The sequence below is a fragment of the Mobula hypostoma genome, chromosome 3, assembly GCF_963921235.1.
Source record: "Mobula hypostoma chromosome 3, sMobHyp1.1, whole genome shotgun sequence".
NCBI classification, from domain to species: Eukaryota; Metazoa; Chordata; class Chondrichthyes; order Myliobatiformes; family Myliobatidae; genus Mobula; species Mobula hypostoma.
Genome location: NC_086099.1, coordinates 64,390,763 through 64,413,011, shown reverse-complemented (window position 1 = coordinate 64,413,011; position 22,249 = coordinate 64,390,763). Strand labels below are relative to the sequence as shown.

Here is a 22,249-nt window from a genome sequence, read left to right as displayed (position 1 = left end):
GATGTGGGAGAGAGAGCTGTCTGGAGCGGCTCCCCCCTTTGAACCCTGAAGTGATGGACAGGCGATACCCCAGCAGGGGGATAAAAAGGGACAGGTTCGCTGAGACAGACACACACACCACCCGAGGTAACGAGACCCTGGAAGCGGTGCGCTTCTCACGAGTGGGTGAGAAGTACCGGACAACGACAAGGGTGGAAAGGTACGATCAGCGGGAACCCGGTGTGTGTCCGCCCTTGCCTGGGTGCCGGGTTCACTGCAGAGGATCGACCGCATCTGGAGGAGGGGTCACAGTCGGTGACCTCAGGTGACATCACCAAGGACCTGCCCAAAAGCTGTTTGTGAGCCATCTCGCTGGTCTGTGAGTGAAGCAGTGTTCTGAATGATCAGTTGTTCCTATTCTGTCTCTCTTCCCCCACCTTGTCCATCGCCATGGCAACGATTACTGCGAACTGAACTACAAACTGGACTGAACTTTGAGTCATTTTGAAATTGGTCATTTACCCCTAGACAACGATAGAGCTTGACTGATGCTGTTATCTTAATTCTGTGCACATGTGCGTTTATCATCGCTGAACTGTTGCATTTATTATCCTTTCGATTAATGTGTTGCTTGTTTCTTTAATAAAACTTTCTTAGTTCTAGTACTCCAGACTCCAACTGAGTGATCCATTTCTGCTGGTTTGGCAACCCAGTTAAGGGGTACGTAACATAAGTGGGGTTCTCGTCCGCGATTTTGAACGCTAAATTTGGGACGGAGTAAATTGATTGGGTTAAAATTCCCGAAAGAAAGAAAAGACAAACAGCAGAAATGGAGGTTGAGGAATTTATAAAGGCGCCGACCTTGGAGGCATTAGAGGATGCCAGGAAATCGGAATTGATAGCTGTGGCCAAACGGGTGAATCTTGCTAAGGTGAAGTCGACAATGAGGAGAGAGGAGATACACAGAGCTATTGTAGAGCACTATGTATCTAAAGGTGTGTTTCCCCAAGGTGAGCTGGGGGTGGTGTCTATTGAAAAACCTGCTGGAGACGCGGTACAGGTACAGCTTGAAAAACTGAGACTCGAGCACGAGTTCCGGGTACGGCAGTTAGAACACGAAGAGAAGCAGTTAGAAAGGCAGGAGAGACAGTTAGAAAGGCGGGAGAGAGAGAAAGAGGTAGAAAGGCAAGAGAGAGAAAGACAGTTGGAGAGAGAGGAGAAACAGAGGGAAAGGGAATTTGAGCTGGAGAAGTTAAAGATAAGGGCCGAGCAGGGGCTCGTGCCGAACCAAGGTGGAGGGTTCCGGGCGACCCAGGAGGTTAGGCTGGTTCCCCCATTTGACGATACCGATGTGGATCGGTACTTTCTCCATTTCGAAAAAGTGGCCATAAGTCAGGACTGGCCGAGGGATAAGTGGGTTGTTTTACTTCAGAGTGTACTGAAAGGGAAAGCCCAACAAGCTTACTCAGCTTTATCCGCGGAAGATGCCCAGAAGTATGAGGTGGTGAAAGAGGCCATCCTCAGGATTTATGAGTTGGTCCCGGAGGCATACCGGCAGAGGTTCCGGAATGCGAGGAAGCGGTGGGACCGCACGTATTTGGAGTTTGCCCGTGAGATGCAGACATATTGTGAGCGTTGGTGCGCCTCGAAAGGGGTAGAGGGGGATTATGACAGACTGCTGCAGCTGATTCTGATTGAGCAGTTTAAAGGTTGTGTCCCTGAGGGTATGAGACCCTACCTCGATGAGAAAGAGGCAGCCACGTTAGCCGCAACTGCTAAGTTAGCGGATGAGTATGCGTTGACGCATAAAATGAAGTTTGCCCCGAGTAAAGGCTACCAGAAGGGTAGTCAGGACGGCGGGGAGAGTCCGCAGGAAAAGTCAGAAAGTAAACCGGGGACTAGTGAAAAGGATAAGGTAGACCGGGAGCAGTCTGGTAGGAAGTCTCCTGGGGTCGTCTGTTATAATTGTGGGAAAGTCGGACACTTTGCGTCCAGGTGCTTTGCCCCAAGGAAGGAGACGGGGAAAGGAAAAGCGGAAATTTTGAATGGCTGTATTGAGCTGTTAAGCGAACCGCTAGGGAAGGACAGGTCTGAAAAAGTCCAGGAAGGGCGCGAGAGGTTTATCTCGGCCGGATTGGTGTCAGTGAAAAAGAGGTTAAAACCAGTTCCAGTGCGGATCTGGAGAGACACGGGAGCGTGTCAGTCACTAATACTGAAGAGTGTATTAGAGTTTAGCTCAGAGACCCAGACTGGGGAGGTAGAGGTCAAAGGTGTTGGGGAAGGGACAGAGTCAGTCCCTTTGCACCAGATACATTTACAGAGCAACCTGGTCTCTGGACTAGTCACGATCGGGGTGAGGTCCGAATTACCGATGAAAGACGTGGAAGTCTTGCTCGGTAATGACATCGCCGGAGGAATCGTGTTCCCAGTCGTGAGATTGACGGGTCAGCCTGCCAGCATGGAGGCCCCGCCCGCGATGGTGAATTTGGCTGAAACATTTCTGCCAACCTTGTATGAGACAGGGTGTAGTGAGATAAGAGGTAGTGAGGGAGCTGGGACGGACGTAGCAGTAGCCAGGAAAGAATTTGTGCAGACGCAGGAGCGAGACGAGGGGCTGATGTTTTTTGCCGAGACCGCTCTCTCTGACACAGCCTTGACAAGCTATTGTGCGGAGGAGGAAGTGCTAAGGAAGAAAGGGAAATCAAGTACAGTACCCGCAGATGAGGAATGGGGGGTGGTGCAAAAGAGTTATGGGGATGAGGTTTTTAACATGGCCCACGAGGTACCCCCCGGTGGACATTTTGCGGTGCTGGAGGAAACAGTTGGTGGAATCATGAAAGAGAGTTACCGGCTGCCCAGGGGGAAAAATGTTATTGATCATGACCGACGCGAACTGAGACGGTCACCGGCTTTTGATATGCTAACAAACCTAGTCGGTGTTAGCGTGGAAATCAATGAAGCTAGGGGCCCCCTGCTAAGAGGAAAAAACCATTTTGAAAAGATTAGGATGGGATCGGTCAGATGGGAGAAGGCTATTGTTTTGGCCAGGTCTACTGATAAGGTCTCTCCCTTAATCCCCGAAGGAGTAATTAAACGACTCGCACCCATGTGTTTGATTGTCCCGAGGAAATGCAAAGAACTGGGACGTTGGGTTATGTCTGTTACAATAGGGCAGCCAAGTAAACAACACCCATATTTTTCGAGTAATTCAGTGACTAAAGGGCTGATGAACACAGAGGTGTGTATTGGCAATTTAACACGGCTGTCTGAAGCCAGTTTGATAGTGAACCTTGAAAAAAATGAATTCGGCCACACGAGAGTCACTTACCTGGGAATTGTGGTGACACAGGGGCAGCTGGCAGTGATGCAAGCTACAGTGCAGGCTATCGCTGACCTCCCAACCCCGACAGACAAGAGGGCCCTCAGAAGGCTCTTGGAGATGGTGGGGTACTGCAGGAAGTTTTGCAATAACTCTGCGGTCAATACCCGTCCCCCTCCTACTAAGCCCTTGCGAGAGAAAACTGAGCCGGAATGGGACGACCCTTGTTGTTGTGGTCCGGGACAAAACCAAATGAGAGGTTACATTGGTCGCAATTCATCAGTGTTTTTGGCCACTATGAAGTTTGCTGAGTTGGAGCCTGGTCTAAGGGATTATTAATAACACGTGTAAAAGGAACAGAAAATGTGATGACTGTCTGTCAAGGTGTTGACAGCTTCAAATTCTCTGTATTAGCTAAATAACTGTTAAAGATGTATATTGTGTATGTATCAGATAATGTAGTCATGTTTGTAATTTTTACCTCCCGGTAAAAATCCTTAAAGGGGGGAAGTGTTACGAGAATACACATAAAATTAAGATGTTTGCTGGCCTGGGCTAGCATCAGTGGCATCAGCAGTTGGTCTGCCACCTGCCCTCAGGGGAAGGAGAGATAAGGAACAATGGAGCAGCGTCTGGAGATGTGTAATGAAGGGATGTGGGAGAGAGAGCTGTCTGGAGCGGCTCCCCCCTTTGAACCCTGAAGTGATGGACAGGCGATACCCCAGCAGGGGGATAAAAAGGGACAGGTTCGCTGAGACAGACACACACACCACCCGAGGTAACGAGACCCTGGAAGCGGTGCGCTTCTCACGAGTGGGTGAGAAGTACCGGACAACGACAAGGGTGGAAAGGTACGATCAGCGGGAACCCGGTGTGTGTCCGCCCTTGCCTGGGTGCCGGGTTCACTGCAGAGGATCGACCGCATCTGGAGGAGGGGTCACAGTCGGTGACCTCAGGTGACATCACCAAGGACCTGCCCAAAAGCTGTTTGTGAGCCATCTCGCTGGTCTGTGAGCCATCTCGCTGGTCTGTGAGTGAAGCAGTGTTCTGAATGATCAGTTGTTCCTATTCTGTCTCTCTTCCCCCACCTTGTCCATCGCCATGGCAACGATTACTGCGAACTGAACTACAAACTGGACTGAACTTTGAGTCATTTTGAAATTGGTCATTTACCCCTAGACAACGATAGAGCTTGATTGATGCTGTTATCTTAATTCTGTGCACATGTGCGTTTATCATCGCTGAACTGTTGCATTTATTATCCTTTCGATTAATGTGTTGCTTGTTTCTTTAATAAAACTTTCTTAGTTCTAGTACTCCAGACTCCAACTAGGTGATCCATTTCTGCTGGTTTGGCAACCCAGTTACGGGGTACGTAACAATACAAATAAAGGTCATTTGACCTCAAGCAAGATGGCACCAGCAACCAACATAACTAACAATGACATCCTGCAGACAACTCATGAAACTACTATTTCCCCTTCTTACTTTTAAATATACTTCTACTACTAATCTGTGTGTGACTGAAGCCTGTAATTTACATTTTGATCATGTCATTTTGGGCTGACTGAGAGATCTTGCGTTTTGCTGTCTCCAAAGGAATTCAACGTGGTTGAGAATGGAATGTGTGAACTAATAGCAGAGTGTGAACTCACAGATATGAATAAATTTAAAAATGCATTTCAAATATTCTTATTCATCTCTAATTACAAATAAAGGTCATTATAGCCAAAAGACAATAGGTGCAGGAGTAGGCCATTTGGCCCTTCAAGCCAGCACCACCATTCACTATGATCATGGCTGATCATCCACAATCAGTATCCAGTTCCTGCCTTATCCCCATAACCTTTGATTCCGCTATCTTTAAGAGCTCTATCCATCTCTTTCTTGAAAGCATCCAGAGACATGGCCTCCACTGCCTTCTGGGGCAGAGCATTCCACACATCCACCACTCTCTGGGTGAAAAAGGTTTTCCTCAACTCCGTTCTAAATGGCCTACCCCTTGTTCTTAAACTGTGGCCTCTAAAGTATGACTATGACTATGGTTCTGGACTCACCCACCAGCAGGAACATACTTCCTGCCTCCAGTGTGTCCAATCCCTTAATAATCTTATATGTTTCAACCAGATCCCCTCTTATCCTTCTAAATTCCAGTGTATACAAGCCCAGTCGTTCCAATCTTTCAACATATGACAGCCCCGCCATCCCGGGAATTAACCTTATGGACCTACGCTGCATTCCCTCTATAGCAAGAATGTCCTTCCTCAAATTTGCAGACCACAACTGCACACAATACTCCAGGTGTGGTTTCACCAGGGCCCTGTACACCTGCAGAAGGACTTCTTTGCTCCTATACTCAATTCCCCTTGTTATTAAGGCCAGCATGCCATTAACTTTCTTCACTGCCTGCTGTACCTGCATGCTTGCTTTCAGTGACTGATGTACAAGAGCACCTAGATCTCATTGTACTTCCCCTTTTCCTAACTTGATTCCATTTAGATAATAATCTGCCTTCTTGTTCTTACCACCAAAGTGGATAACCTCTCATTTATCCACATTAAACTGCAACTGCCATGCATCCGCCCACTCACCCAGCCTGTCCAAGTCACCCTGCATTCTCATAACATCCTCCTCACATTTCACACTGCCACCAAGCTTTGTGTCATCTGCAAATTTGCTAATGTTACTTTTAATCCCTTCATCTAAATCATTAATGTGTATTGTAAACAGCTGCAATCCCAGCACTGAACACTGCGGTACCCCCTGGTCACCGCCTGCCATTCCAAAAGGGACCCGTTAATCTCTACTCTTTGTTTCGTGTCAGCCAACCAGCCAATTTTCTATCCATGTCAGTACTCTGCCCCCAATACCATGTGCCCTAATTTATCCCACTAATTTCCTATGTGGACTTTATCAAAGGCTTTCTAAAAGTCCAGGTACACTACATCCACTGGCTCTCCTTTGTCCATTTTCATAGCTACATCCTCAAAAAATTCCAGAAGATTAGTCAAGCACGATTTCCCCTTCATAAATCCATGCTGACTTGGACCTATCCTGTTACTGCTATCCAAATGTGTTGTAATTTCATCTTTTATAATTGACTCCAGCATCTTTCCCACCACTGACGTCAGGCTAACCGGTCTATAATTCTCTGTTTTCTCTCTCCCTCCTTTCTTGAAAAGTGGAACAACATTAGCCACCCTCCAATCCACAGGAACTGATCCTGAATCTACAGAACATTGGAAAATGATTACCAATGCATCGACGATTTCTAAAGCCACCTCCTTAAGTACCCTGGGATGCAGACCATCAGGTCCCGGGGACTTATCAGCCTTCAGACCCAACAGTCTACCCAACACCATTTCCTGCCTAATATAAATTTCCTTCAGTTCATCCATTACCCTTGGTCCTTTGGCCACTATTATATCTGGGAGATTGTTTGTGTCTTCTCTAGTGAAGACAGATCCAAAGTACCTGTTCAACTCGTCTGCCATTTCCTTGTTCCCCATAATAAATTCCTTTTCTGTCTTCAAGGGCACAATTTTGGTCTTAACTATTTTTTTTTCCTTTTCACATACCTGAAGAAGCTTTTACTATCCTCCTTTATATTCTTGGCTAGTTTACCTTCGTACTTCACTTTTTCTCCATATATTGCCTTTTTAGTTATCTTCTGTTGCTCTTTAAAAGTTTCCCAATCCTCCGGCTTCCCACACATCTTTGCTATGTTATACTTCCTCTCTTTTATTTTTATACTGTCCTTTACTTCCCTTGTCAGCCATGGCCTCCCCTTACTCCCCTTAGGATCTTTCTTCCTCTTTGGAATGAACTGATCCTGCACCTTCCGCATTATTCCCAGAAACACTTGCCATTGCTGTTCCACTGTCATCCCTGCTAGGATATTGTTCCATTGAACTTTGGCCAGCTCCTCCCTCATAGCTCCATAATTCCTTTGTTCAACTGTAATACTGACACTTCCGAGTTTCCCTTCTCCCTCTCAATTTGCAGATTAAAACTCATCATATTATGGTCACTACCTCCTAATGGCTCCTTTACCTCGAGGTCCCTGATCAAATCCGGTTCATTGCACAACACTAAATCTAGAATTGGGTTCTCTCTGGTAGGCTCCATTACAAGCTGTTCTAAGAATCCATCTCAGAGGTACTCCACAAACTCCCTCTCTTGGGGTCCAGTACCAACCTGATTCCTCCAGTCTACCTGCATGTTGAAATTCCCCATAACAACCATAGTATTAACTTTGTGACATGCCAATTTTAACTCTTGATTCAACTTACACCCGACATCCAGACTACTGTTCGGGGGCCTGTAGATAACTCCCATTAGGGTCTTTCTACCCTTAGAATTTCTCAGTTCTATCCATACTGACTCTACGTTTCCTGATTCTATGTCCCCCCTCACAAGGGACTGAATATCATTCCTCACCAACAGAGCCACCCCACCCCCTCTGCCCATCAGTCTGTCCTTTCGATAGGACGTATACCCTTGAATATTCATTTCCCAGGCCCTGTCCACTTGAAGCCATGTCTCTGTTATTCCCACAACATCATACTTACCAATTTCCAACTGAGCCTCAAGCTCATCCACTTTATTTCTTATACTCCGTGCATCCATATATAATACTTTTAATTCATTACTCCCCTCACCTTTCATATCAATTCCTATTTCACTTGGCCATACTGTACGATCCCTTCTTGAGCTTTCTGCTCTGTTGATTCTGTTGTCTTTCTTAACTTTTCTTATTCCTCCCTCCCCACTACTTAGTTTAAACACACCCGTGTTGCAGTGGCAAACTTGCCTGCCAGAATGCTGGTCCCCCGCCTATTAAGGTGCAACCCGTCCCTTTGGTACAATTCATCCTTACCTCAAAATATACCCCAGTGGTTAAGAATGTAAATCCTTGCTTCCTGCACCAGTTCCTCAGCCACACATTCAGATCCATTATCTCCCTGTTCCTGCCCTCTCCAGCACGAGGAACTGGAAGCAAAGTGGAGGTAACCACCCTTGAAGTCCTGCTTTTCAGCCTTCTTCCGAGTTCTCTGAAGTCACACTGTAGAATGTCTTTCCTCTTCTTCCCCATGTCATTTGTGCCGACATGCACCACCACTTCCGGATGTTCACCTTCACTCTTGAGGATTCCCTGCAATCAGTCCATGACGTTCTGGATCCTGGCACCAGGGAGGCAACACACCATCCTTAAATCTCGCTTGTTGCCGCAGAAACCCCTTTCTGTACCTCTCACTATGGAGTCCTCTACTACCACAGCTCTGCCCGACGTCTATCACCTCAGCTTTGCTTCAGCGCCAATTTTCAACTCGCAGACCTGACCACCTCTCAGGCTGGCAGTGTCTTCTGTACCAACAGCTTCCAAGACGGTGAACTTGTTTATGAGAGGTACATCCCCCAGGGTCTCCTGTACTTTAAGCGTTTTTTCCTTCCTCATTGTCGCCCCCCCACCCCCCCCCTTCTCTTCCGGTATCCATGGTGTAACGACCTCGCTGTAGGTCCTGTCCAGAAAACTCTCTTTTTCCCGGATGAACCTGAGGTCATCCAGTTGCTTCTCCAGTGCTGCAACATGGTCCTTATGAGCTGACAAGGCATCTACTACGTGATGACAGTCACTACTTCAGCTTTACTTTGCAGGACGTGCAAAAACCAGGATTGGAACTCAATTTGTCCTGCAGGGCTGCAAAGGTTAGTACTACTACAAAGACAGCCCAGTAAGTGAATGCAGGGCATGATCCAATCCATTTTATACTCACCTTATTGTGGAATATTTCATATTTTTTTTAATTGAGATATAGTGCAAAATAGGCTTTTCCGGCCATTCAGCGATAGCCCAATTTAATCAGAGGACAATATACAATGACCAATTAATCTACCACCTACATCTTTGCACTGTGGGAGGAAATGGGAGCAGTGGTGGGTGATGGGCCTTGGTCACCTGTACTGTAAAGCATTGCGCTAACCACAAGACTACTGTGCTGCTCCACACCTTGAGGTCCAGACAAAATCCAGACTGCGGACCTTTATCTAGTGAAACATACTCATTGATAGAGGTAGACTACAACACTATGAATGGTTCAATCATTGATGAGCCATTTGTTTTGGCCCAGTTTTTCAAATGTTTTGGCCTATGAATTAATACGGCCATTTTGACAAATCATATTCATGGCACTTCATGTTTTCAAATGAGGGAATGTACATACATATATTTAAATCATATTCATGATGCTTACCAGGCTGGGATGGTGGGTCTATCAGAGGAGGAGAGAATAGGTTGACCAGGTTTATATTCACGGAAGTTCAGAAAAACTGGTATCAAGGCTAGGCAGACTGGATGTCAGAAGAATGTTTAGCTAGGTTAGGATGTCTCTAACAAAGAGTCAAAGGTTTGGGATGCAGACAACAGACTTAAGAATGAACAAAAAAAATTTAATTCAGAGGTCATTGAAACTGTGGAATTCTCTACACATTGGCTGTTGAAATCATCTCACTTAATATATATATATTTTGAGGTACAAAAGGCAACAGGTGATATAGGAAGAGACTGGAACTGTGATATTGAGATGGAGGATCAGCCGTATTCATATTAAAAGGCAGGACCAACTCAAAGATCCAAATGGACCACACCTGGTCCCATTTTCTGTTTCTATGAAAGCTACATTCCTTGACTCAGTACCTTCAACAACTTCTGTCATTTACGTACAAAAGTTCTGCACAGATCACTACACCAATCTAGCAGAATTCAAAATCTGTAAGTTCCATCAGCTGAAGACAAAGTGTCAAAAGCAGCTTAAAACACAATGGGGTCAGCAGGATCAGTCAGACTGTAAGAGAACAAAACAGACAGAACTTCTGTCCACCTACATTGCTTTACTATAATGAAAATTAAACATAATGCATTATCATTCCTGCAAATAAGGTGTACCATATTGAAGTCTGTAAAGATTTACTAATAATACAAATTCTGCTGCCATAAAAATGAAAGTTAAGTTTACAGTGCTGGTGTTAAAATACACTACTTCAAAGCATTAGAAAATCTGGTCCAAGGAGTATGGTTGCATTTGAATTTAAGGTGTAAATTGAGGTCCATTCAAAGTTAATATAAAATAAGGGTTTGTTTGTTCTCTAATATAGTTTAAAAAGTCACATAAAACACCAATGGGCCAGGTGGGGAACAGTAAAAGCAACTTGGAAGTTCTGTAAATAAGTAAGGAAATATTCATAGCAATATTTCAGTTTGTCTTTTCAGAAAGTCTCCTCATGGAAAGGTGGTAAAGCATCACATCTCTAACACAGTAACATATTTTCCAGAGTATTTTTGATCTACATAATTTAGTCCATACAAAATGAATAATCATTAACTCTGAGATATTTTTACAGTTTCAAGTAGAAATGGTTTATAGTACACATGCACATTACAAATTATTATTTAATTCTATTATGGTCAGATCAATTCATAACTCAAAATGCATGTGAAGACATTCAACAATCATTTTTTAATAGACAATAGACAATAGGTGCAGGAGTAGGCCATTCAGCCCTTCGAGCCAGCACCGCCATTCACTGTGATCCTGGCTGATCATCCACAATCAGCATCCAGTTCCTGCCTTATCCCCATAACCTTTGATTCCACTATCGTTAAGAGCTCTATCCATCTCTTTTTTGAAAGCATCCAGAGACTTGGCCTCCACAGCCTTCTGGGGCAGAGCATTCCATATATCCACCACTCTCTGGGTGAAAAAGTTTTTCCTCAACTCCGGTCTAAATGGCCTACCCCTAATTCTTAAACTGTGGCCTCTAGTTCTGGACTCACCCATCAGCGGGAACATGCTTCCTGCCTGCAGCGTGTCCAATCCCTTAATAATCTTATATGTTTCAATAAGATTCCTTCTCAGCCTTCTAAATTCCAGAGTATACAAACCCAGTCACTCCAATCTTTCGACATATGACAGACCCGCCATCCCGGGAATTAATCTTGTGAACCTACGCTGCACTCCCTCAATAGCAAGAATGTCCTTCCTCAAATTTGGAGACCAAAACTGCACACAGTACTCCAGGTGTGGTCTCACCAGGGCCCTGTACAGCTGCAGAAGCAGAAGGACCTCTTTGCTCTTATACTCAATTCCCCTTGTTATGAAGGGCAGCATGCCATTAGCTTTCTTCACTGCCTGCTGTACTTGCATGCTTGCTTTCAGTGACTGATGTACAAGAACACCTAGATCTCGTTGTACTTCCCCTTTTCCTAACTTGACTCCATTTAGATAATAATCTGCCTTCCCGTTCTTACCACCAAAGTGGATAACCTCACATTTATCCACGTTAAACTGCATCTGCCATGCATCTGCCCACTCACCCAGCCTGTCCAAGTCACCCTGCATTCTCGTAACATTCTCCTCACATTTCACACTGCCTCCCAGCTTTGTGTCATTGGCAAATTTGCTGATGTTACTTTTAATTCCCTCATCTAAATCATTAATATATATTGTAAACAGCTGCGGTCCCAGCACTGAACCCTGCGGTACCCCACTGGTCACCACCTGCCATTCCAAAAGGGACCCGTTAATTGCTACTCTTTGTTTTCTGTCAGCCAGCCAATTTTCAGTCCATGTCAGTACTCTGCCCCCAATACCATGTGCCCTAATTTTGCCCACTAATCTCCTATGTGGGACTTTATCAAAGACTTTCTCGAAGTCCAGGTACACTATATCCACTGGCTCTCCCTTGTCCATTTTCATAGTTACATCCTCAAAAAATTCCAGAAGATTAGTCAAGCACGATTTCCCCTTCGTAAATCCATGCTGACTCGGACCAATCCTGTTACTACTATCCAGATGTGTCGTAATTTCATCTTTTACGATCGACTCCAGCATCTTTCCCACCATCGACGTCAGGCTAACCGGTCTATAATTCCCTGTTTTCTCTCTTCCTCCCTGCTTGAAGAGAGGGACAACATTAGCCACCCTCCAATCCACAGGAACTAATCCTGAATCTATAGAACATGGGAAAATGATTACCAATGCATCGACGATTTCTAAAGCCACCTCCTTAAGTACCCTGGGATGCAGACCATCAGGTCCCGGGGGCTTATCAGCCTTCAGACCCAACAGCCTATCCAACACCATTTCTTGCCTAATATAAATTGCCTTCAATTCATCCATTACCCTAGGTCTTTTGGCCACGATTACATCTGGGAGATGGTTTGTGTCTTCCCTAGTGAAGACAGATCCAAAGTACCTGTTCAACTCGTCTGCCATTTCCTTGTTCCCCATAATAAATTCACCCGCTTCTGTCTTCAAGGGCCCAATTTTGGTCTTAACTATTTTTTTCCCTTTTCACATACCTAAAGAAGCTTTTACTATCCTCCTTTATATTCTTGGCTAGTTTACCTTCGTACCTCATTTTTTTTCTCCGTGTATTGCCTTTTTAGTTACCTTCTTTTGCTCTTTAAAAGTTTCCCAATCCTCCGGCTTCCCACTCATCTTTGCTATATTATACTTCTTCTCTTTTATTTTTATGCTGTCCATTACTTCCCTTGTCAGCCACGGCCTCCCCTTACTGCCCTTAGGATCTTTCTTCCTCTTTGGAATGAACTGATCCTGCACCTTCTGCATTATTCCCAGAAACACTTGCCATTGCTGTTCCACTGTCATCCCTGCTAGGGTATTGTTCCATTGAACTTTGGCCAGCTCCTCCCTCATAGCACCATAGTTCCCTTTGTTCAACTGTAATACTGACACTTCCGAGTTTCCCTTCTCCCTCTCAAATTGTAGATTAAAACTTATCATATTATGGTCACTACCTCCTAATGGCTCCTTTACCTCGAGGTCCCTGATCAAATCCGGTTCATTGCACAACACTAAATCTAGAATTGGCTTCTCTCTGGTAGGCTCCAGTACAAGCTGTTCTAAGAATCCATCTCGAAGGGACTCCACAAACTCCCTTTCTTGGGGTCCAGCACCAACCTGATTCCTCCAGTTTACCTGCATGCGGAAATTCCCCATAACAACCGTAGTATTAACTTTGTGACATGCCAATTTTAACTCTTGATTCAACTTACGCCGTACATCCAGACTACTGTTTGGGGGCCTGTAGATAACTCCCATTAGGGTCTTTCTACCCTTAAAATTTCTCAGTTCTATCCATACTGACTCTACATCTCCTGATTCTATGTCACCCCTTGCAAGGGACTAAATATCATTCCTCACCAACAGAGCCACCCCACCCCCTCTGCTCATCTGTCTGTCCTTTCGGTAGGACGTATACCCTTGAATATTCATTTCCCAGGCCCTGTCCACTTGAAGCCATGTCTCTGTTAATCCCACAACATCATACTTACCAATTTCCAACTGTGCCTCAAGGTCATCCACTTTATTTCTTATACTCCGTGCATTCATATACAATACTTTTAATTCATTACTCCCCTCACCTCCCATATCAATTCCTATTTCACTTGGCCATACTGTACGATCCCTTCTTGAGCTTTCTGCTCTGTTGATTCTGCTGTCATTCTTAACTTTTCTTATTCTCACTTTCCCTTTATCTCCATCCTTATGTTTCCAGTTCGTCCCCTCTCCCCACTACTTAGTTTAAACACATCCGTGTTGCAGAGACAAACCTGCCTGCCAGAATGCTGGTGCCCCACTTATTAAGGTGCAACCCGTCCCTTTTGCACAATTCATCCTTACCCCGAAACATACCCCAGTGGTCCAAGAATGTAAATCCTTGATTCCTGCACCAGTTCCTCAGCCACACATTCAGATCCATTATCTCCCTGTTCATGACCACTCCAGCACGGGGAACTGGAAGCCAACTGGAGACAACCACCCTGAAAGTCGTGCTTTTCAGCCTTCTTCCGAGTTCTCTGAAGTCGCGCTGTAGAATGTCTTTCCTCTTCTTCCACATGTCATTTGTGCCGACATGCACCACCACTTCCGGATGTTCGCCTTCACCCTTGAGGATTCCCTGCAATCAGTCCGTGACGTCCTGGATCCTGGCACCAGGGAGGCAACACACCATCCTTAAATCCCGCCTGTTGCCGCAGAAACCCCTTTCTGTACCTCTCACTACGGAATATGTAACTTTAAAAATCTGCTAATATTTCCAACAATGTCGTCAACAATGCTCTCCTCTACTTAAAAAGCTATTAGGAATTACTACTTGCAGTCTCTGGGAGCAAAATAATTTTAAAGTTGCTTCTGACTTGCATAGGTGTACAAACCAATCACCTTCACTTCAGTAATAAAATGTTAATAAGGATAATGCAGGTGCTTTCTGAAGTTTCAGAACCTGCAGGTGCCACTTAGTTAGAACATTTTTTATCTTTTTTTCTGAAATGCATTCCTTGCTTTAGGAGATACAGGTCATATTTTCTCTTCCAAACTTTTCAATGTAATTACAAATTTTCATCGGTGACTGAAGATGAAGAAAATTGGTTGTTAATCAAAGCGTCTTCTTCAGCATGTCTTTTGATACCATTTGCTCTGACTTTGTTAGCAGCATGCAGCCATTTTTAATAATCGGGGATAGCATAATGGGCCTGTCTATCTTTATTATAAAAGGAAAGGTATGTCGTATCCAGAGTTTCTCTGGTTAGCAGACGATTTCCCTCCACGCCGCTCTGATGTACGAGGCAAGTTACAGCAGTGGTTTGCTATTACCTTCTGTGACAAAAGAGGGTTACAAAAGTACATGTAGACTAAGATGTTAACTGTCCTGTGCTGTCACAAGTGGGATCATCAGTTGATCTGCCACCTGTCTTCAGGAGAGAGAGATAAGTAAGACAATGGAGCAGCATTTGGAAATGTTAATGAGGAGACGAGAGAGTTTAACGGAAGGAGACACCGGTCTGAGTATTGTCAAGACCGGCTGCTTTGAAGCCTGATGGACAGGCGATACCCCAACAGGGGGGATAAAAAGGGACAGGTTCGCTAAAGCAACAGACACCACTCACGACACTACAAAGTAACGAGACCCTGGAAGCGGTGCGCCCCCACAAGTCGGTGGGAGTTTTGGAGGGCTGTTCGTGGGACCAGCCATAGACGCACAGGGTGGAAAGATACGGTCGGCAGGAACCTGGTGTGTGTGTCCGCCCTTGCCTGGGTGCCGGGTTCACCGCCGAGGAGCGATCGTATCTGGAACGGAGGGGTCACAGTCGGTGACCTCAGAAGACATTACAAAGGGCTCGTCCGAAAGCTGACTGCGAGGAATATCGAAGGTCTGTTTGGAATCCGATTTGAATATTCATTCGTTCTCTCTCTCTCTCTCCCCAACGGCACAACAGCGACTACTGCGAACTGAACTAAACTGAACTCTGTCACTTGTGATTGATCATTTTACCCCTAGACTGCAATAGAGCTTGATTGACCCTATTATCCTAGTTCTGTGTACATGTATGTTTATTCATTGCTAACCTGTTGCATTTATATCCTTACTATTAGCGTACTGTGTTGCTTATTTCTTTAATAAAACTTTCTTAGTTCCAGTAATCCAGACTCCAACTGAGTGGTCCATTTCTGCTGGTTTGGCAATCCAGTTACGGGGTACGTAACACTTCTGCCGGGTGAGTTAATAGCAAGAACAAAAAAGCTCTGACTCTTAGAATCCTTCATAGTTTAACTAACTGCTGCCTTCTTGTTTCTCTTATTCTTCTCCAATGGGTTCATTGAAGAACATAGTGATATATCCACACAGACAGACTCATCCTCTCCATCATTCCCTCATTCCCTCAGTAATTTGGATCATCATCATCAGGTGCTGTGCCCAGTTTGAGCTTTGACTGCCATGGCCCATACACTCCTGTTTTGGGTCAAGTGGATCAATTCATTGGTATTCATTTCCAGTTCTCTGGCTGCTATCTCCATCATCATTTGTCTTTGCCTTCTTTTTGCTTTCTTCCCTTCAGTCTTTCCCATAATTACCATGCATTCTAACTCCTCTTTCCTAATCACATGTCCAATAAAGTTACATTGCCTTTTCATGATCTCATGAATTATTTCTCTTTTTGTGTTTGCTCTGTTCATGACATCAACATTAGATATTCGTTTCATCCATGATATTTTCTGCATCCTCCTCAAAAACCACATCTCTGCTGCTTCAATTCATTTCCTCATGTTACTAGAAATTGTCCAATATTCTGAGCCATATAATATAACTGGATAAACGTAACATTTCAGTACTCTGAGGTGGGTTGTCATGCCTAGCTTAGTATTGGTCAGTACACTCTTTATTCTCGTGAAGGTGTCTTTTGCCATCCCTATTCTTCTTTTGATGTCTATGTTGCACCTGCCATCTGACGTCACCCAGCTCCCTAAGTAGCAAAAGTTCTGTACTTGTTTAATGTCTTCCCCATTTATTCTCAGCCTGCAGATAGGATTCTCCTTCTTTTTGGATATCACCATGCATTGTCTTTTTGCAATTAATAGATAGACCCATTTTTGCATTTTCATCAACAACTATATCAATTAAGTTTTGTAGTTTTTCATCCGTACTTGCAATTAACACAGTGTCATCTGCATATCTGAAATTATTGATGTTTTCACTGCCAATTTTGATTCCCAAGATGTCTCTTATTTTTTGTAATATTGTTTCACTGTACACATTAAATAAATCAGGGAGAAAACACCCTTGTCTAACACTTCTCTTGATTTTCGTAAACTGACTCACTTCTCCATCTATTCTTACAGCGGCAGTTTGTTCCCAGTACAGATTTCTGATTAGGCGGAGGTCTTTTGAATCTAGATCTAGAGTTTTCTGTAATATTTCAAATAACTTACTGTGCTTCACTTTATCAAGTGCTTTTGTGTAGTCGATAAAACAAATAAATCTTTTTGCACTTGAATAGCTCATTCTGCTAGTACCCTTAACATCAATACTGCATTTCTTGTACCTTTGTCTTTCACAAAACCACATTGTTCTTTACCTATTTCAACTTGTATCTTACTTTTAGCTCTTATCATCAAAATTCTTAGAAGTATCTTGGTGATATGACTCATTAAGCTTAAGGTCCTATGTAATTCAGATTCTATTGCTCCAGGTTTCTTCGGAAGAGTGATAAATACTGATTTTTTCATCTCTTCTGGTATTATTCCAGTCTCATGAACGCCATTGATTAAATCAGTAACTTTTTCAATTCCATAATCTTCAAGGACGATAATTTGTTCTATTACTAATTCATCAGGACCTACTGCCTTTCCTTTCTTCATCTTATTTATTACATTACGAACTTCAGATTTTAAAATACTTGGACCTTCAATGTTTTTCTTAATTTCTAATTTTTCGCCTCAATCGTCTTCAAACAATTCCTGAATATACTCTGTCCATCTGTTCATAATCTCATCTTTTTCCATGATAACAGTACCGTCCTTTGCTTTCAAACATCCACCTGGATACCGCGCACAAAAGGGCATCCCAGTAACTCTTTCTTTGTGAACTCACCACACTAGCTTCTGGGAAAATCAATGCTCCTCTACATTTGCTGTTAGAATGTTTGCACTCAAGCTACAGTTCAGTTTTCGTTTATTGTCATTTAGAAATGCATGCATTAAAAAATGATACAACGTTCCTCCAGAACGATATCAAAAGAAAACACAGGACAAACCAAGACTAAAACTGACAAAACCACATAATTATAACATATAGTTACAACAGTGCAAAGCAATACCATAATTTGATAAAGAGCAGACCATAGGCACGGTAAAAAAAAGTCTCAAAGTCCCGACAGATTCATCATCCCACACAGGCGGCAGAAGGGAGGAACTCTCCCCGCCATGAACCTCCAAGTGCCGCCAACTCGCCGATACAGCACCACTGGAAGCACCTGACTACAGCGGACTCTGAGTCCGTCCGGAAACTTCGAGCCTCTGACCAGCCCCTCCGACAAAGCCTCTCCAAGCACCATTCTCTGCCGAGCGATTTGACCCCGCCCCGGCTGCCGAGCAACAAGCAAAGCCGAGGACTCGGGGCCTTCTCCTCCAGAGATTCTGGACCACACAGTAGCAGCAGCAGTGAAGCAGGCATTTCAAAAGTTTCCCCAGATGTTCCTCTGTGCTCTCATGTCCGTTTCCATCAAATCAGGATTGTGCACGGCACCCTACTTGACAAATAACAGACATCACCACCGGACTGGCCGCTGCCAGCTGCGTCGCGCCACCATCTTCCACCATCTCCAAACAAAGTGCTTACTATCCACAACACTATTGATATCCTGATTATGAGTGAAAGTCAGCTGGAAGCTTCCTTTCACCTCACTGAAGTTACTCTACTAACTGTTTCATTTTTGCAATGACCCACCTCATCAAAATTACTAGAGTGGTGTTATGGTCCATATTATCTTGGTTTCTAGTTTGATTCCTTGACTTGCACCTCCAGACACTTCACCTTTTGTTTTAAGAATTCTAACCTGTTCACCACAGAGTTGCACCAGTCTCCTTTTGCCCCAGCGCTGTGACACCACTTGTGCCATTGCCAAACTTTTGCCAGATCTCCCTGGCCTTTGTCCTTATCTACAATTTCTCCCTTTCTTGTCAAATCAAAATTTTCTGCTACTCCATTAACTCTATTACCAGTGACATGTTTATGATATAGCACCCAAATAGCCGACATTGCAAAAAATTTATTCTCGTTTCTAAAAGCCTCACCATCAATATTTTCTCAAATGATAAATCCATCCTCAGCTTTTCGGTCTTGGAAAAGAAATTACTCTTCATGAAACTTCACTTACTCTGCAAATTTCCTAATGAAGCGAGAAATGAGCCAATGTTTGGCTGATTTAAATGCTGGGCCAGATTAAAAAGGTCAGTGTGTCGGGACCGGAGGCGATGAATGGGCCAGCGTTCAACTTGCTGCTCAGTGAGGAACTACTCATTTCTGCGCTAAACTGAAGCTGTGGCCTGCAACTAGCAGGTTCCTCGACTGGCTGCAGTAATGAACTGGCTTTGTGGCTGTGGACTCGCTTCCATGAACTTTAGTTCAGTGTTATTTGTTTACTATTTTATTGCTTGTACTATGTGTTCATTGTTTCTCACATTAGGTGTTTGATGGTCTTTTTTTAAATGGGTTCTATTTGGTTTCTTTTTTTTTTGCATGGTTCCTGTAAGAAGCCGAATCTCAAGGTTGTATATATTATACATTGATAATAAATGTGCTTTGAACTTACAAACCTGTCTCACCTATTCCACATCTCCATGCTCCACTCCTTCTAGTATGATTTCTATTCAACTTATGGGACATAGAATCACTGAAGTAGAAAGGATGGACAATTGCATAATTTCACTACTGCTCTTATTCTTTCTGCAGTTTTTATCCTAGATGACCAATGCAATCTCCTGAAAAACCTCTTCTCTAGTATCCAGCTTGATTAAGTGGCAGTGCCCCTATCTTTGTAATTTCAAGCTTCCCTACAAGTATTCTCTGCATGAATCCTTCCGTTTTGGGGACTAGTCTGCATCACAACCCAGCTTGCATTGCCCATCACAAATCTTTCAAATTTTACCTTTTCATCTCTCCAACTTCACTCCTCTTCTAAGACCATTAAAAGCAAACTATATGACCAAGATTTTGTTCATCTTTCTAGTTGCCTTCGTATTCAGCACATCTGAAATACACTGTGTTTAAAAATGGCACATTGTTATTTCTGAAGTTTTTCCCTCTTTCTGCATTGATGGTGTAATTTTATATGAATTGCTCCACTTCAGGTATCATGAATTTTGATGAGGTTTGTAAGCTTAAAAAGTAAATCTGCACTTACCAATACAGGTTTCCCCTGCCATCCGAAGGTAGAGAGTTCCTATGAAACAGTTCGTAAGCCAAAATGTCGTAAAGCGAAGAAGCAATTACCATTCATTTATATGGGAAAATATTGTGAGCATTCGCAGACCCAAAAATAACCTACCAAATCATGCCAAATAACACATAAAACCTAAAATAACAGTAACATATAGCAAAAGCAGGAATGATATGATAAATACACAGCCTATATGAAGTAGAAATACTTTTCCACAATCATTACTGAACTGTTCTCCGTAGCAAAAATCTCACGCAAGTGCCATTCGCAGAAAATCTCACGCAAGCACTGTTGGCAAGAACACTCTCTCCAGTAACCTTTAAGCTATGAAGCTGCCAAATCATACTAAATAACACATAAAAATACACAGCCAATATAAAGTAGAAATAATGTATGTACAGTGTAGTTCCACTTACGGGAATCGGGAAGATAGCTTGCCAAGCACACTGATGATGGTGTGTTAGGCTGAGTCAGAGTTTGGGTGCTGCAGTGGCCCCCACCCTCCAGGCCGCCGACCGATATATTGCCGCTAAGCATGCAGGAATGCAGCGGTAGCCGGGAGGCACACAGCACATCTTTAAGAAAAAAGCAGAAATAAATATGCTAATTAATTAGGTGCCGCCCAACACGTAATTGTCGGCCCAGATCAGTGCCGATTGTCGATTGCGTCGCCTCTGATCTAGGCCGACAATTACAATTAATTAGCATGTTTATTTCGGCTTTTTTCTTAAAGATGTGCTGTGTGCCTCCCAGCTCCCGTTGCATTCTCCGCGAATCGGTATCTGTCCATGGCCTGGGGGTTGGGATGGTGGGGCACTGGGGTGTCATCTCCTCATCGTCTGTTTCCATTAGAGCAGGCAGCTCATCTTCTTCTATCTCTGCCCGCCTCGATGTCAAAGGTCGAGGTTCGTCATCTGCTGTGGCTGATGTGGAAGGCTTGCTTGACTGCTGAGCCTCGCGCATTTTTTTATCACACAGTTCTTTGTAAGGACTCAAACCATCCTGCAAATATCTCCTAAACTGACATACCCTTTCAAAATTAAAGTCATACTTTATCATTACTCATTCGGTTTTGATTGTTATCCTTTTTTCTTCCAATTGCATCAGCTCTTCATCTGTCAGTTCTTGGTGATGGGATGCCAAAACCTCTTCAGCATCATCTTTGTCAGCTTCCACAAGCCAAACTCACGTTGTCCTTACTTCGTTCACCATGATCGAAATGCTTAATTATGTCTAGTTTTACGCTAAGTGCAACACCCTTACGAGCTCTTTCAGACTTTTCCGATACCTTAGAACTCATCTTGCAAACGGCTGCTCACAGGCACATGTTAAAGCAATGCCGGCGAGAATCCAGGGGACTGCAGCTGCTCGGGGCGCGCAGCGCGCTGCCTTTTATCGCGCGCTGATTTTTTCGCGTGCTGATTTTTTTTCATAACAGTGAAAACACCTCCTGAAAGCAAAAACAGGGTACTAATGTAGGTCTTTCGTAACAGTGAGGTTTCGTAAAGCGAACGTTCGAAAAGCGGGGGACACCTGTACTTGTTCTCACACCAGACTAATGAAATCAAACAATGTGATTTCCAGGCAATCGAGTGATAAATGCACTGTTCTGAACCACTGACTAATCTTTTGAGGATTGTGAATAAAGTAATCCATTGCAAATCATGTGCTCTATACTGATTAACTATTTTACCGTAATAGCACATCAGTGATAACTAAGTCTTTAAACTTCTTTACCAGGAAAATAAAAATATTTTGCTCAGAATAAACAGTTTTCTAAATAGAATAAAACCACATTTCAAAATACTTTGTTTTTACTAACCTCCTAATCCTGGTCTTAGTCGGTTGTCGTAGCCATCCAGTAATCGGTCAAGAATTCTGGTAAAGACAGTGATTTTGTCCCTTGCTTCGTCTTCTACTGAGCTGGGCTGCCCTGTTCTGAATTTAAAATTGTACATATTAAAATGCATAATATGTCTAGTAATTCCTGCAATCAAATCATTTGCATATTAAGTATTCAAAATATTCTGACAATTCTTCAGATCATTGTCATGAAATTGTGAAGATACGCTTGTGGAAATGTTTCTGAATTTTATACAAACATTACCCAGACGACTCTTCTTCCCCTTGATGGTTTCTCTTAACCACAC

The 22,249-nt window shown here is 43.7% G+C and overlaps 1 protein-coding gene across 4 annotated transcripts in view; it reads right to left on the bottom strand.

Moving 5' to 3' along the window:
• gabra2a (gamma-aminobutyric acid type A receptor subunit alpha2a) overlaps nt 1–22,249 on the bottom strand; it is a 241,636-nt gene that overhangs the window by 135,189 nt on the left and 84,198 nt on the right. For all 4 annotated transcript variants that reach the window (XM_063043210.1, XM_063043208.1, XM_063043209.1 and 1 more), the window contains exon 3: nt 21,922–22,037. In XM_063043210.1, the coding sequence (XP_062899280.1) occupies nt 21,922–22,037 (116 nt within the window). The remainder of the gene's footprint in view (nt 1–21,921; nt 22,038–22,249) is intronic.